The sequence below is a fragment of the Thunnus albacares genome, chromosome 4 (assembly GCF_914725855.1).
Source record: "Thunnus albacares chromosome 4, fThuAlb1.1, whole genome shotgun sequence".
NCBI lineage: Eukaryota > Metazoa > Chordata > Actinopteri > Scombriformes > Scombridae > Thunnus > Thunnus albacares.
The window spans coordinates 27,316,081-27,331,939 of NC_058109.1; the positions used below are offsets into that span (position 1 = coordinate 27,316,081).

At 42.5% G+C, this 15,859-nt stretch overlaps 1 protein-coding gene across 8 annotated transcripts in view; it reads right to left on the reverse strand.

Moving 5' to 3' along the window:
* Nucleotides 1–7,228: 7,228 nt before the first annotated feature.
* Nucleotides 7,229–15,859, reverse strand: part of magi1b (membrane associated guanylate kinase, WW and PDZ domain containing 1b) — a 141,497-nt gene continuing 132,866 nt past the window's right edge. For 5 of the 8 annotated variants that reach the window (XM_044348572.1, XM_044348574.1, XM_044348571.1 and 2 more), the window contains 3 exons: nt 14,897–15,040; nt 12,310–12,448; nt 7,229–9,290 (listed from right to left, as the gene is read on the reverse strand). In XM_044348572.1, coding sequence (XP_044204507.1) covers nt 8,065–9,290; nt 12,310–12,448; nt 14,897–15,040 — 1,509 coding nt within the window. In that variant the 3' untranslated portion in view covers nt 7,229–8,064. Of the gene's footprint in view, nt 9,291–10,453; nt 10,534–10,671; nt 12,449–14,896; nt 15,041–15,859 lie in introns of those variants that run through there. The other 3 variants (XM_044348577.1, XM_044348576.1, XM_044348578.1) reach the window with 2 other exon arrangements.

Below are 15,859 nucleotides of genomic sequence, written 5' to 3' on the forward strand. Positions count from 1 at the left end.
AAAGGTTAGGGAAAAAATTACTGTTGCACCTTAAATTGAAGGACAAAACTGGCAAATAGAGACTGGAAATTATTAAGAAGTGTGAAGGATATTACTATTTGTTGCTCTCATGGCACAATATATAATGGATACCATGGCAACATTTCATTTGGCATGTGGTGTAAATAATGGTGGTGTAGACAAAAAAAACCCAAGTCATATCAGTACAACTACTGATAAAGAATGATATTTTATATTCATTTGCAGTTCTGATTACTAGAAAAAGCAGCCTCCTTGTTGCAAGTGTCAGTGTTAAGCCCCCCATTAGCTAATAATGATTCTTTATTACAACACATACTGAAGAAAGCAATTCACACAGTAATTAACAGATATTAGTTGTTAAATACTAGTAATTTCAATTCTATACTTGGTTTTTCAACTGATCAAAAATTTTGCATCCTCAGCTGGTTTCTGCCTCTTTCCTCCTCCACTAAGTTTGCAGTGTGACAGAAATATTCTGGAGAGTTCAGGATCAAGCCCCTCTTGTGCCTTTTCATCAATGAAAAGGAGAACCGGCACTCATCTACTCAGCATGATGATGATGAACCCTCTTCACATAAATCCTCTGCATCAGTCAGGTCAAACTAGAGAGCTTTTACTCTCTTTACTTCCTTAGCCAATCAGAGCTGCTCTTTTGGCCGAGGGAGCAGCCACAGAAGCACGAGACCACTCAGGGAGAGCTCCTTTACTGAACGACCTGTAAATCAAAGTGATGGTTTCTTATCACTTTGTCCTGCCACAGTTTAATGAATCGTATGAGAGCTGTCAGCCAATGGAGATGAATCCATAAGGATTTTAAATTGAAAATGACCATCAATAATATTTAATAATTCTTTTTCTATTCCAACTGAATTACAAACAGTAAATTAACAGTTAAATAATTTTGTTATACTGTAATACTCATACATTAAATATGTAGAAAGACATCAAATTTGTGAATTCATATCAGACCAGAACAATATTACTTGTAGATCTATTTTGCCATTCAACCATTAACATGCTGGGTGTCAATTATATAACGCTGCTTGCATCTCCGTTATCAAGATAAATATTTATGAAGCAGCTTGTGCATGCAGAAATGTGTCAGGAGGTATTTATTTATGTATGCAGGTTATGGAGGAATGTATTTATAAACACAGTCATATTGATTTTTACAAAATGTGTCTGATACCCGTCTGGTTTTGTCTGACTACTAATGGAATGCAGGTGTTGGTATCAGTGCATGCATAAAATAATTCAGTCTTGGGACGTAGTCTCACGTAAAAGGCCTTTTTAAGAACAAGCTTGTTGTCAATTCAGTTCACATCATTTGAACTGTGGGTGCTATTATCCAAGGTCCACAACCTGCGTCTATGGATTTATATAACACTCAGAACTAATACATCAAACATGAAGACATTACTTGGCTAAATTTTATTTGGTTCTTCATTTGTAGACAGAAATGTACATATTACATAGTATTACTTTATATAAGTAATGATCAGGTACATGTATGGCTCATGTCTTTTTTCTTCTTCCTGTTTCCTCGTCTAGTTAAGAAAATCTCAATACTCTTTTTGCATGTTGCCAAAGTAACACTCAACCCCACCCTCCTTGACTCCTTTGAAGCAACTTCAGAGCATCAATATTTAACCTGACATTGTCAAATCTAAAAAAAGAAATGATGCTGAAAGGAAGGCAGAGCTCTAGCGCATGTTTGCCTGTAGACCTGCACTGAACACATGACTGATTTCCTCTCCGAGTCTGACAACACTGACACACAGTGTAGATCACACACACACACACACATACACACGCACTACAGTCATCACTGATTATGCTCTTCATTACATACAGTAGGAACTAATTGGACAGGGCAGTAACAGTACAGGAGGGCTACTTGACACAGGTGATGGATTGTTTCTATGTCTTCATTTCATTTTCTGCTTACAAGACAAGACATGTAAGACTGCTGTCCTGTTGATGCTCATTAGGGTCAACAGGACAGCAGTTGGTTTCCCCATTTAACTTCCTCATCCTCTGCGTCATAGCTGAGCACAATAAGCTCTAATGCTGCAACAAATCCTTTGTTATCTGCATGTTTCTTGTCATAACCGTCTATTCAGTCTATTCATGCAGTCAAAGAGGTAGCAGATGCCCAAAGGTGGTCCGACACCATCCATAGGGCTGAGCATGAGATCACCCACATCATGGTGATCATTGCCGTAGACTTCATGCCACCGTTGCATGGTATATCTTCACCCATCAGGATAGCAGCTTTGGATAGATCTAACTAAGCCTTCATTCTATGCAAAGAGCTCAGCGTTGCACAACCTGCTTATTTACACCTGCGTGAACAAGCGGTTTGCCACGCTATGCTCGGGCAAGAACCTGTTTGAAGGGGAAGAGAGAGCATTAAAGATTGAGGCATCATTTGTGTCCTCAAGCTCAGTGATCCCTTCATCAAAATGACACCAAAAACCCCTGCTTATAAGACTAATTCACAGTAGTGTCTTCTGATTCTCATCCTCTAAGAGTGACAACAATAAAAAACAGTCATTTTACAGACTGAACAGGGCACGCAAATCAGTTTCCACAGCTGTTTTTTTGGGGCAGAAAATGAGATTTTTCATTTTGTTTCAGTTTGTAACATATTCCAAGGAAAGATTTGAATAAAAACACTCATCAGAGGGTCTGGATAGATGCTTCTTACTGGGATAACCATGACCAAACAGCCTCACACAAAGTATGCAATGAATCATTCAACAGTGCAACAGGCAAAGCCAACATTTGTGAATCCATTTCTTATGACAGTATAACTCTTTCGTCTCAGTCCAAGGGAGCTTTCACAGGGCCATTTCTTTTCTAAGAGCGGATGAGTCACTCTTAAGACTGTATTATTCTTACCATGAGGTGTACAATTTGCCTTTGATAAGGAGTACCATATGCATGAAACAGGGTGAGGGATTTAGATGTGAGACGGAGACCTGATGAGAAGAAAAAATACTTGAATCTGAACACCACACAGTGCAAGTGGGGGATTTGCTTCTTTACCAATTAGACACGCGTACATGCACATATTTCAGCAGAGGAGGGAAGCCAGGAGTAACACCTCTCAGGCAGGCAAAAGTTTGGTGCTACAGTGGTCATTGTGGGGACATAACCTTGCAACCTTCCCCTTATGGAACCATCTTGGAACTACTCAGGTCAAGCTAAAATGCCCAAATGATACTGCTACTGAGTGTGAGATCAAATGTCTAGTTTTTTTTCATTAAATTAGTTTTACAACTTTTCAACTATTTTTGCTGTGTAGTCCTTTGATCATGGAGCATCGGCATGAACACAAAATGTATACTTTCCCCACAGCAGCAACACCTGTATCAGATTGCAATTACTATGCTTAACATGCATTGATAGGGCCTTTTTGCAGAAAGTTCAACTTGGTCATGGTAGGAAAGCACAGGTGCTATTAATAACATTAACAATGGCTCCATTCTATTTAAGTGTCCAAGTAAGCCATGACAGTGAGCCAGCATCCACAATAACAGGATCCTGAAACCAAAACAATTAAATGGAATTTAGCAATAATTCATTTTATCATTTACGCCTGTGTGTTTTCCACTGTCATCCATGAAAAATATCTTTTGACGTTTTGGGGACTTGTTAAAGTGCAACAAGCTGCAAACCCCTAATAAAGTTGGTATGGGAGATGTTTTAGCAAACTAGCAGACTTGGATCAACGTTAGCATTCATTTAGAGTCGTGTTTCTTGCCACCTGATGCTGGATGAAATAGGTTAAAGGTCCAGTGCATAGAATTTAGTTGTATCTAGCAGAACAGACTTGGCAGAAATGGAATATTATATTCATAAGTATGTATAAGAGTATAATCACCTGAAAATAAGAATTGTTGTGTTTTCATTTACTTAGAATGAGCCCTTTATACCTACATAGAGAGCAGGTCCCATTTCACGGAGGCCACCATGTTGTGCTGCCATGTTTCTACAGCAGCCCAGAATGGACAAACCAAACACTGGTTCTAGAGAGGGTCTTTCATGTTTTTCGTGAGTTTCACGGCCACTGAGGTTCTCCTACACGCTTGAAAGGGGAGGGTGAAGGGATGTGATCTCAGTTGGTTGCAGTCTGCAACCTCACCATTAGATGCCACTAAATCGTACACACTGGTCCTTTTAATGAGAGCGGTGAATTATCCAAATAGTAAACTTAAGTTGAGGTCTGTATAGCCAAAAGAATGATCTGAAAGATGCTAAAACTAGAGCTGAAGTCTAGTGATTATTATCTGAGTTTGTCACTACTGCACCATCACCTTTATATTGCATTTTTGTTTCCACAGTTAATATGATTTTTTTTAAATTAGTGCATCTTTAAATAAGTCTCTTTACATATCCCTTCAAGATCAGTGCTCCACCTGCTATCTGTAGGTGTAAATCCAAGATGGCACTTATATGTTTAATTTGAGGGAACTTGAATCAAATAACCAGCTGTTCAAGGAAATTTTTAAGAAGCACGTCCTTTGAGGATTTTTAAGAGGTTTGCAAAAGATATTTGTTAGTGAGCACTGGGATAAAACAAAAATCTGAATGGCTTTACCTAAAGAAAAAAATCATAATTTAATTAAAAATGACTCTAAGCTTACAAGACATTGTGTCTGTGGATTTCTTTCTAACATTAGTGTGACAACTGTACGATAAAAAATAAGATTAGTTTGACAACGGCAAGAGGCTGCAGCCATTTTTCTACTTCATAAAACCATCCACCAGAATAGCCTTAAGCAGTGTACTGTACATGCACTGTATCATATTGAGTGCTGTTATTGTAACCATGATAACAAAAACATACACTGCAATGAAATGCCCTTTAAACAGACACATTTCTCCACCAAACCTCTCTCCCTGTGAAGGCAGATTTCCATGCACAGCCGAGCATGAGACAGATACAGTATTAGGACAAAGAACAGCCACTACATGAAAGCAGCGTGGCTGTCCATAACATGACAGCAGTGGGAACCACAACAGACTTGTTATATAGGATGCTGAGCCTCCTGTAAGAAAAGCAACTTCAAAATTGAGAAACTTTCTCTCTCTCTTGAGTGAAAGCATCTTGAAATCCTGAACACACACACATCCAAAAATAACCCTGCACTCTTGTTTTCTTTTCATTTACTTATCTCTGCTCAAGTCAGCTTGAGGAGAGAGACCGTTGCATCGGTGTTTCCATGGAAACGGGGGAGCAGAGGGTTTCCAAGGTCGGCGCGAGAGCACCTGGAGGCAAGATGATGGGAGAATGGAAGCCTGACCCAGCGGGCTGTCGCCGCACTGGGCTGTAGTCATGTTGTTATTGGACATTTCATTACTGTCTCTTCCTCCTGCCTGGCACTGACATGATGAATTGTCACCAGACACTGGCTGTTAATCATTTCTGGGGTCGCACAAGCAATAAAAAAAACAGGGCTTCATTCCTGCATTTGATGATGAGAAGGAGTGGAGTGTGTCCTGATAAAGAGGGAGAGAGAGATTTAAAGAGAGGGGAGGAGAGTGTTTCGGTGCTGGAAAGTGGATTACATCCATTATTTAAGAGCTGCTTCCCCTTCACTGTGAGAGAGGGGAGAGAAAGGTGTAGTATTTGCGGGATACAAACATCTTCTCTATGTCTCTTTGTGGACTTCAGTGTGTCCTCTTACATAGATAAGAAAATGAATTAATTATAGTAAAAATAATACAAAATTTGAATTAAAAACAATAATTAGAGATACAAATAGTGGACTATATGCTGAATGGGTTGCAAAATATGACTTATAATAAACCCCCCTTCTTAGCAACTTAAGATTTTCCTCTCAATAAGTTGCAATGCACTGGTGCAGGAACCCGGATCTATAAATGTAGCCATGCAAAAACACTTTCAGATCGTTGCATCAAAAGCAGTGGAATGCATTGAGGCCCTGTTGAATCTCAGAGAAACTGGGCCAAAAAAAGCTCTGATATGTTAGTGTTTGATCGCGATGCTTCATCTCTGCTTTCCATTTCCTCTTATGAGCTGCACAGATTGTGTCCACAGGGTAATCTTGAATGCACACATTTGAACATATGGTATTAAGTACATTGGCATGTGCTGCAGCAACTGGATGAAAGTTTGTATGCTTCACACTTCTCTGCATGCTTAGGTGGACATAGCTGCATTTATTGTCTATGTGAGGGTGTGAGAGAGGTAGATATAACCCAAAGAGACATTTTCATATAATTAATAGACTCACATATAAGTAGTCAGATGTCAGTATCTCAAAATTGTATGTCAACAGTCAAAAGACAAGATTAAAAAAAAAAAGTTTGAATGCAGTTTTCTCTTATATTGCAGACTCAATTCAGCAGTTGCCAAAACCTCATGCTGTTCTCCATCTTACTGTATATCATCAAGCGCTGCCAGACAAAATATTTCCTTTTTTCTCCAGAAGTAAATCCCTGCTGGCATTTACAGGTCACCAGGAGTGACCATTCTGTTCTCTGGTCTTTTCCTCTCATCGCCACACTTCCAGGTGAGTGAGAGAGAGAGGGGGAGAAAGAGGAAAAAAAAAAAAGACAACACAGCCCTCCCTGGTGTCATCCTCCTCCTACTGCTGTCATTGTCCTGAAATAGGGACACAGCTTCCCTGCTGTCTGTTCTCTATCAAACGAAAAATCTTTCAGTAAGGAGTGTGGATACAGAAGGAAGAGGAAAGCAGGGAAGGGACAGAGTGAAGAGGACAACGGGAGAAAGAGGGCACAGAAACAGTACAAATCAAAGTAAGCAGTGATAGGAGAGGAGAGGACACTTTTTTTTTGTTGCGACTGTCCTATTTGGGCTTTGATGTTGTGAAAAGGATGGGAGCTCTTTGCGGTACTTTTCTTCAAAGACTTTATTTCCACACACACACACTTTTGGGAGGCCTAAGATAACAATGTCAGTTTCCTTGCTCTTTTGTCTTGTTTGCCCAAATGATGAGAGCTCAGTACTCTACAGACATTCTACAGTACCTGTCACCTAATATCTGTCTTGTTTTGACACTGTTAAAATATAATTTTATTGCCAAACTTGTTAGGAACTTCAATGACTTACATTCAGTCCCAAAACTAAAATGATTCGTATTGTCACAACCAAAGACACCAAACCAAAACAACCACACACTTGTTCATTTGTTGAATATATTATTTTATTTTAACATCATCATCATCATCATAGTTTAACTTTTAATTTTCCCTTCATTCATTTAAAATGATCACCTCTGAATGTACACATACTGCAAACTGTCAAAAATATACAAACAAATGCAGGCTTGTGCTATAGTCTGGTCAAATGTCTAAAAAACAGTGGCACTGGGGAGAGAGAGAGAGAAACAGAGAGAGAGAGAGAGAGAGTGAGAGAGAGAGAGAGAGAGAGAGAGAGAAGAATGAAGGCGGGAGAAAGAGATAGAAAGAGAAAAAAAGAGAGAGAGAGACATTGAAACCGGTAAAGACATGCACAGCATCATTGTGAGCACCGGTTACAGTGATCCAGGTGCGCGATACTTCCATGGGATCCTCGTGGAAAAGTACATACATTTCATCATCTGACAGTGCGGCACAAAATGCCCGCCACATATCAAATCAAAAACAAATGTTGCTCGTTAATGGAACTGTTAGGCACATCATTGTTTTTTATGGTTTTACATTTTCTGGAAAAGTTTGAGTTACTGTAAATGTAGAATGTTAAACCAAAAAACAAGAAAATAGGGGAAAAAAACATACAATTAAAAAAAAGAAAAGAAAAAAAAAAACCCAAACAGCTTTCAAAAGTCATTTTGGAATCACTGTTTTGTTAGTAACTCAACATTGTTACATAATCATAACAGACTGTTTTCCAGGATGTGTGTAAGTGTGTGTGTGTGAGTGTGTGTTGACTGTTGTGTGTATCTGTGTGTACACAACTGGGTGCATTTCTGTAGAACCAGGTGGTAATGGAGTGAGTACTTGAGGTGTTGTGTGGGTGGTTTCTGTGATTGGCTGACAGCCGTCCAATCAGATGCTCAGGTCTTTGGGGTTCTCCTTGTAGGTCTTCTTGGGCTCGGGGAGCGTGGGCTTGGATGAGCGACTGGTATTGGTCTTGAGCGTGCTGTAGTACTCTCTCACCTTAGCCGCTACAAAATTGTCATCATCCTCTTCGTCCTCCGAGTCATCCCTTCTGAAGCTTCTGATCGGGGAGATGTCTCGTCCGAGGCTGCGGGTTCTGTACTGCGGCTCTGGGGAACTGTCTCGGCTGGCGTAGCGCCCGTCCCTCTCCGTCCTCACGGGTGAGCGCCCCCTCAGCAGTGAGCTGTACCTCTTGTAGGCTGAATCTGAATCAGGGGTGCGCACTCTGGGCAGGGTGGTGTCTCTGTAGGCGTCTCTCTGGCCGCGGGATGCCACGTCCCTCAGCAGGCTGTCCCCCCTGTAGGCTCTCTCCATGGAGGAGGCTCTCATCAACAGGCTGTCATCCCCGAACAGGCGCTCCTCCCTGCGCAGCGGCGGAAGCGTAGCCTCCCTGTTCAGGCGGTCCAGGGCCGGGGGTTCACGGAGGACGCTGTCCTCAAGAGCGAGGCTGGGTTCAGGAGTCTTGATTGGCTCCTTCAATACGGCCTCGACCCCGTTAGGCTTGTCGTTGCTGCGGCCCCTCTGTCTCTCTGGGGAGGTGTACCTGCGGTAGGGGTCTGAGGAGTGGGCGTGGCGTCTGGTGGGGGAGTGGTGGCGAGAGCGATGGGGGGACCTGTGGCGGTGAGATGAGTGGTAAGGAGAGCGGTGAGGAGAGCGATAGGGCGAGCGGTGGCGAGAGGGGGACTGGTGACCGCGGCGTCTATCAGGGGAGCGGCCGTGGCGGTGTCCCCGGTGACGGCTATCCAGGGTGTTTTCTGCACTGCGTGACCGGTTGTGCGCCTTGTCAGGCGAACGGTGGCGGCTACGGTGGTGCCCACTGGAATGGTGGCGGTGGCCGTCATCCTTCTTCTTGTCCTTCCCCTTGGACTTTCTCCCCTTGTGTTTTCCCGTGCTGGTTTTCTTGTTGGGGGAGCGGTGGCGGTGGTTGGAATGGTGGTGTTTGCCGGTGCCTGTTGAGTGTCGGCCCGGCTCCTTCTTGCTCTGGGATGGTCGGTTGTGTTCTGGTGGGTAGCTTGACTCCAGTGGCGCGTTGGTTGAGGGCAGGGTGCTCACTTCCGCAGCGTTTTGTAACCCTGAGGCTGGGTTGGCTGCGCTGCTGTCGTTGGGGCTGCCGTCTGCAACACAGTGTGACATACAGACGAGGGCAGGGGGATCAAACATGCATCTAGACTCTAAAAGCTCCTATCTGGTTTCACACTAACCATGCTGAATCACTCAGACATGAAGCTGAGAACATTTCCAATGGAAGCCATTCGGATGTTAATGCTAGCAAAGATGGCTATTTATTGGATGGCACGGCAACAGCCAATGGTAAAACATTAGTGTAGCTTACACATGAGAATAAAAGGCAGTGACACACTTGTGAAGCAGCCATTGCTTAAAGAGACTTGTTACCCACAACAAACCTGTTCCCAGGTCTACCTGGGTTCACCTCACTGAAGCAGAATGGGACTTGGCTGGCTGGGCGGCTGGACTGGAGGCTGGTTACAGTCAGTGCCAACGTGCTGCATGTTGATGATGCTGCTTGATCGTACTGATTAGCCATGCTCTTTCATGCGCTGTCATGATGCCTTAGATACTTTGTAAATGTTTAAAGCAGATAAAATGCTCAAGATGAGATCCAAAAACTAAATGATGGCTTTCTGTATTGCAGTAATAGCCTGTGAGACTGACGTGGCACTTAACCAAGACAAGAAGAACAAAATGTTCTACACAATTTTACTTTTACATCCCTTTCAACTATGTAATATGACTTAAGCAGTGTATTTCATCTTGTTAGTCTACATAAGAAGCCACCACAATGTTTTACTTATTATTGGATTTCTATGATTAAACCTGACAATTGTTTGACCCAGTTCAACTTATAAATACATCTTCAGGTTTAAGGACAGAATCAATGAAAACTGAATCTACATCTACAGCAGAGAACTAACATAGACAAGGTTTTATGACATCTAATGTACCGAGGATAACTAGACTGATTAACATAAACAAACTCTGCATTTCACCTGTGGACTTGGTGCCCAGAGGTGAAATGCTATTGGTGGAGACGTTGCTCAGCATGACAACAGCGACTACGGCAGCGGCGGTACTGGCGATGCATTTTAGGTGAATGGATTTGTATGCATGGAGTAGAGCACGGGCACAGGTGAGTTGAGGCCACACCACACTGAGATCAGGATGATCAGAGAGATAAGAGAGAGAGAGAGAGAGAGAGAAAGAGACAGGAAGCGGGAGGGAGAGCCAGACGACACGACAGGGGAGGAAAGTTACAAACCGTGGTCTGATTTTGGAGGACAGAGGCCTCCCCCATCTTGTCATTTCTCATACATGCAGTGAGATGGGGAGCCACCATCCCTGAAGGAAGACAAGAGCCCAGCGCAATACGAGAGGAAGGGAAGATAAACAAAAACAGAAAAAAAAAAAGAGAAGAGTACAGGGTTTAGATCACTCGGCACCAACTTGAAGGAAGAAAAAGGAGAATTATTGTCTGTGTTGATTTTTCAATGAAAAAAAAAGTGTTTATTTGATCATTGAGTCATTCAGAGTAAAGAGACAGTCCAGGAAATTGCCCAAACCCTTCAGTGGAAACCATCAGTTACAGAGAAAAGTCCTGGAAACAAGCGCGCGCACACACACACACACGCGCACACGCGCACACACGCACACACACACACACACACACACACACACACACACACACACGTGGACACAGAAGCAGCAGAAACCCCAAAAAATAAGACATGTGAGACTCGCACACCCACAACACCAGCGTATGAAGCAGTTTTACATTGCTGACAGAAATCAAAAGAAATACTGGCAAGACTGTCAAAGGTTGTGCCAACTAAAAAGTACAAACAATGATCCAAAATATACAAGTTCACATGATGTCATATTGGTGCAGGTTAAAGACGGCACATTCTTAGCGCAAATAAAATTACATTGATGAACTTTTCAAGACAGGCAAATGCATCTCCACTCAAAAAAAAAAACAACAACCAAAAAACAAAAAAAGCAACAAAAAGAATACATTTAAGATGACTCGTGACTATCAATCAAAACTGGTCAATACGATTAAAAAAAAGAAACGTTCCATAAATATTATGGAAAATAGACAATAGAAGGGGGGGGGGGGAATCCAATTTACACTTTTGACAAGTTCATGCAGCAATAGACTTTTATCCATTAATATGTGGCTTCAGTTCATGGCTCTGTACACGGAACAAAAATACTTGTAAAAATGCCTCTATTCTTTTCATCACTGTACAAAACGTCTCTATAACTGGAGCGACTCTTTTTCTTTTTTGAATGGGGATGGGTGGAGTTCCTATGGTCACAGCTTTTCAATGACATTAACAATGGGTGCAAATAAATCCATGGATTAGTGAGTAATGTCAAGCACAGTATAGTGAGATTTTCTCTTTGAAATGGCAAAAAAAAAAAAAAAGCATTAGACTGCCTTTTCTTCTCAATATGGTTCTCACTTAAAACCCTTAAAGTTCAGTAGCTTACATTCACCTTCAATAAATATCATAAATATGTTTGTGTCACGTCCTAACCAAAGCTGCGAGATGCTTTTCAAAAAGCAAGTCCCGTTTTATTAAGGGAAGCAATGGATCAAGTTTTCTCTTCCTCTTAACGCTAAATTAGTGTTTGATGAGGATTTGGAACCATCAATATCACTTCTTACCCACAAGAAACATTGATTTTTTTTTTTCACTACTCTGGTCATTCAAACCTTGTAAACAGTTTTCTATTTCCATGTAGCACTGAAAACAGACCCACCACCTTTCTGTAAAAGTCCAAGCAGAGTGCTTTTGCTCAGTGGCCAGAAGGTGAAAAGTGACAGCGGGATGACATGGAAACTGAGAGCGGGTGACAGCAGGAAGGGGCAACATCCCCCACAAGTCTGCTCCCCCCAAAATCCCAAAGCCCAAGAGTGACCTCCACCAGAAAGAGACCCAAGACCCACCAACCCTCTCCCTCCCTGGGGGGTTTTGTCCCAGGGATGGGTGAAGGGTCCTGGGAGGGTAATTTAGTTCTTTCCCCTCGACCCACCACCGTCCACTGGGCGTCCCCTGGCTCAGGGCGTGAAGATGGGGGAGAAGGGAATGTTTTCGTAGATTGACCCACCATATTCAGGCACCGAGCCGTCACCCCTCTTGAGCACCAGATGGGCGCGTCGGCCTCCGCTCTTGATGAGCTCGATGGCTCGTGCGTGCTTCATGCCCTTGGTGCTTTCGCCATTGATCTCCAAGATTTCATCGCCGACCTGGAGAGAGGAAGAAGGAAGTGAGAGGCGGAGAGGAGAGACAGATGATGTAGAGTGACAGGTGAAGATGGAGGGGAGAAGAGGTAAAGCGGAGAGTGAGAAAAAGAGAGACGGCAAAAGCCAGAAAAAGAGGAGACAGCAGAGCGAGACAGAGTGATGAAAATACATGACAGTGTGGAAGGAAGTACACAAGAGGAAGAGGCACAAAGGTTCAAAGGGACACGGTGGCAGAAGAAGGGAAGGAAAAGCGGAAAAGGAGGACAAATTGAGGAGAAGTTAGATATCAAACCCTCCAAAGGGTAAACTGCACAACAACAGCAACATCTTTTTTTTTTTTTGGTTTGTTTTTAAACCAACAGTTTCCAGAGAGGCCCAATTGCGGCAGAAAGCAGCAACTGTGACGCTGAGAGAGGAAAATGAGAAAGGGAGAGGGTGAAAAACAGGAGCAAGAAGAAAACACTTTTTGCTTCCCGATTCTTTTGCCTCCACGCCTCAAGTTATCTGTCAGTGCTGTCTGTGCCGAGGGAATTCCTCTCTGGCAGAATATGGATCTCTCACTGACACCTCTCTCTGCCTCACAGAGCTGCTACTATTAATATCTCTGCTAATAAGGGGCACAAACACAAACGTACGTATTCGTGTGTGCGCGTACAAATGTGCTAATACGTGTGCACCCACACTCTCACACACCCCCTGCACTGTAGCGGATTAACATGTATCAAAAAGTCACTTATAGCCCACAAGCATACTGTATCTGTTCACAGGCTCTCTGCATACCGTATGTTTCATATACAAACACATAAGGGAGAATCTATTAACCCTGCATTGTATATTCAATCAAGCAGCCCAGGGGAAGTGCTGCTACTTTATGCAATTAATAAAAAAAAGGTTAAATTTTCCAGTTTATTGACATCTTCTGTAACATGTATGAACATCACTACAAGCTCATAGAGAACTATTAATTAATTAAAACGTACATATTCTGTCAGTGGGTAGACATGACCGTGTTTGTGTGCTCGTGCGCTTTGATATTGCGCTGTGTACGGTGAACTTGGCCAAGCCTGGAGGCAACCATGTTTATATTCAGTGAAGCATAGCTTGCAGTAATTGGGAGGTACATTATGCACAAGCAATTATATTGATAGATGATATTATTCTGATGGCTGTAACGTCTATGAGGCGGTATCATCATCATCCCCCTTGTTAATCAGTGCAGTTGAAGGGATAAAGCTGAGACTGCACCTGAAAACATGGAATTATCATATCAGCATGAGTACACAACACTAGGCAAAATTAACAGGCATGTACTGTAATTACAGACTTGTTTGTTGTTGAGCTGTAAGTACAGAATTGTGCATCAGTCCTTTTTGCTGTTATGCTATTACGATGTTTTTCCGATTCTTTATGGTTAAAAGACAGAAAGAAGAAGACTTGTGTTGTCCCAATTACTGCCCATCTCCAAATGTCTCCAACAGAGCTGATAATATGATGATAGAGCCCCATTATTCTTCATCATCACCTTCTTAGTATTAATTAGTGGTTACAGTGCTGATCTGCAAGCACTGCCCTCATTAAGACATTTCCTTTGAAAAAAAACCCCCCAAAAAACATGGCAGGATATAGAACTTAGTAATGAGACAAAATCCAAGAAGACCAAAACAGAGTAGAATGAACGAAAACAGTTGCGAGAATTATCTATTATTAATGTAACATAATAAACATAATTAGCCAGATGGACCAGGGTGGTTCCAAAGGATGCAGGTTAATAATAGCATCCCCATTTTTTTTTTAAAGTTTTGTATTCAAACTTAATTTTCGTCTAATCAGGTATTTCCAAATGAGATTTAGATCTTCAAGGGACACATAGTTACTAAAAATAAATATTTTTTGATGCAGTGTGATATCAAAGGGGCGCTTTAGTTTCGCCCCTCCACAAAAGTTGGGAGACTTACAAGAAACACATTCAAAGAGAAAGATCATCGCTGCTGAGGCCAAGATATCTTTACTTTCACTCTCTCGCATGGGTCAAGCTCTAAAAGTAGTGGACCAGCAATTCCCATGATGAAACATCTTTCATTACACTTTCAAAATCCGCCGCCCCAGTTTGTAAAGCAGGCTTTCCGTCATAAATTTGTAATCTCCAGCACCAAGCCAAGATGACCCTGATGATATCACTAGAAAGCTCTTCCAACAGCAGCAGGCAACAGAGGATATTATACTAACTGTTTTCACAGGCTGAATACCTTTGCCTATGACAAGTTAACTGTACACCATGTGTAAAATCTGCAGCTTTAACAAAAATACTCTTCTGATATGCAAGTCCCTGAGAAAAAAAAAGCATAAGAAATGAAGTCTTTTGCATCTTCTACATGTCTACATATGATAAAGCATGTAAAAATGTTTGCTGATTTGTGGTTAGTGCATGCCTGCAGTACATTGTGTCCGTACCCTCATCTTTCCGTTGCGGACAGCTGCTCCGTCCTCAGCTAGCCTCAGCACGTACAGGTCCATGTTGTATTCTCTGCCTCCCCGCAGGCTGAAGCCAAAGCCTTTATTGTCTCGCTCCAGGTCCACTGAGTAGAACTCAGCATCCTGACGGTGACAGACCCCACACACACACACACACACACACACACACACACACACGAGAGGGAGGGAGAAAGACACATTTGCATCAAGGTCACTTTTGTGATTCAGATTTGAAGTGTGTGTGTGTGTGAGTGTCCTTTGAAGTGAGTTCCTATTTCAGGACCATGGGACAAATGCCACCTTCAGGAAAGTCACACCTTTCTAATAGTTGTGCCAGCCTGTATGTGTGTGTGTGTGTGTGTGTGTGTATGTCTGTGTGTGTATGTGTACATGCATATGCTCAGGTGTAAGGATGCTGAATTATTGATGCCTTGGGCTCGGGGTGTACAAAAAGAGAGAGGGCACAGATAGAGAGAGAAAGAAGGGCCGGGTACTGCAAGGACAGGCAGACAGCCACAGCAGCTCCGTGTCTTCACGCCCTCCTAATCTCCTCTGCTGAAGGATCAATGCTATCTGCGAGCGCCATCTCTACAGCGCCAGATTAATTCAGCAGTGAACACAGTGGACTGAGGGGTTACTTTGAAAGCAAACAGGCTTCCCTTAATGCACAGAATCCGATAATGCCAGCAGGTAGACGTACAGAGAAAAAGAAATAAATAAAAATACACTTTGTTTGTCCTTGGGCTGGTGGGTGAGTGGGTGGGTGGATGGATTGGTTGATGCATGGAGGGCGAGAGGATAAATGGGTCCGTGGGTGCTAAAACAGCTGGATGGATTTATAACAAGACAAATGTGGATGTTGGCAGGAAGTTTGATGGGATGGAGTGTGGATCGCTGGGGTATTTGATGGAGACGTAAAAATGGATGGATGGATGAATGAAA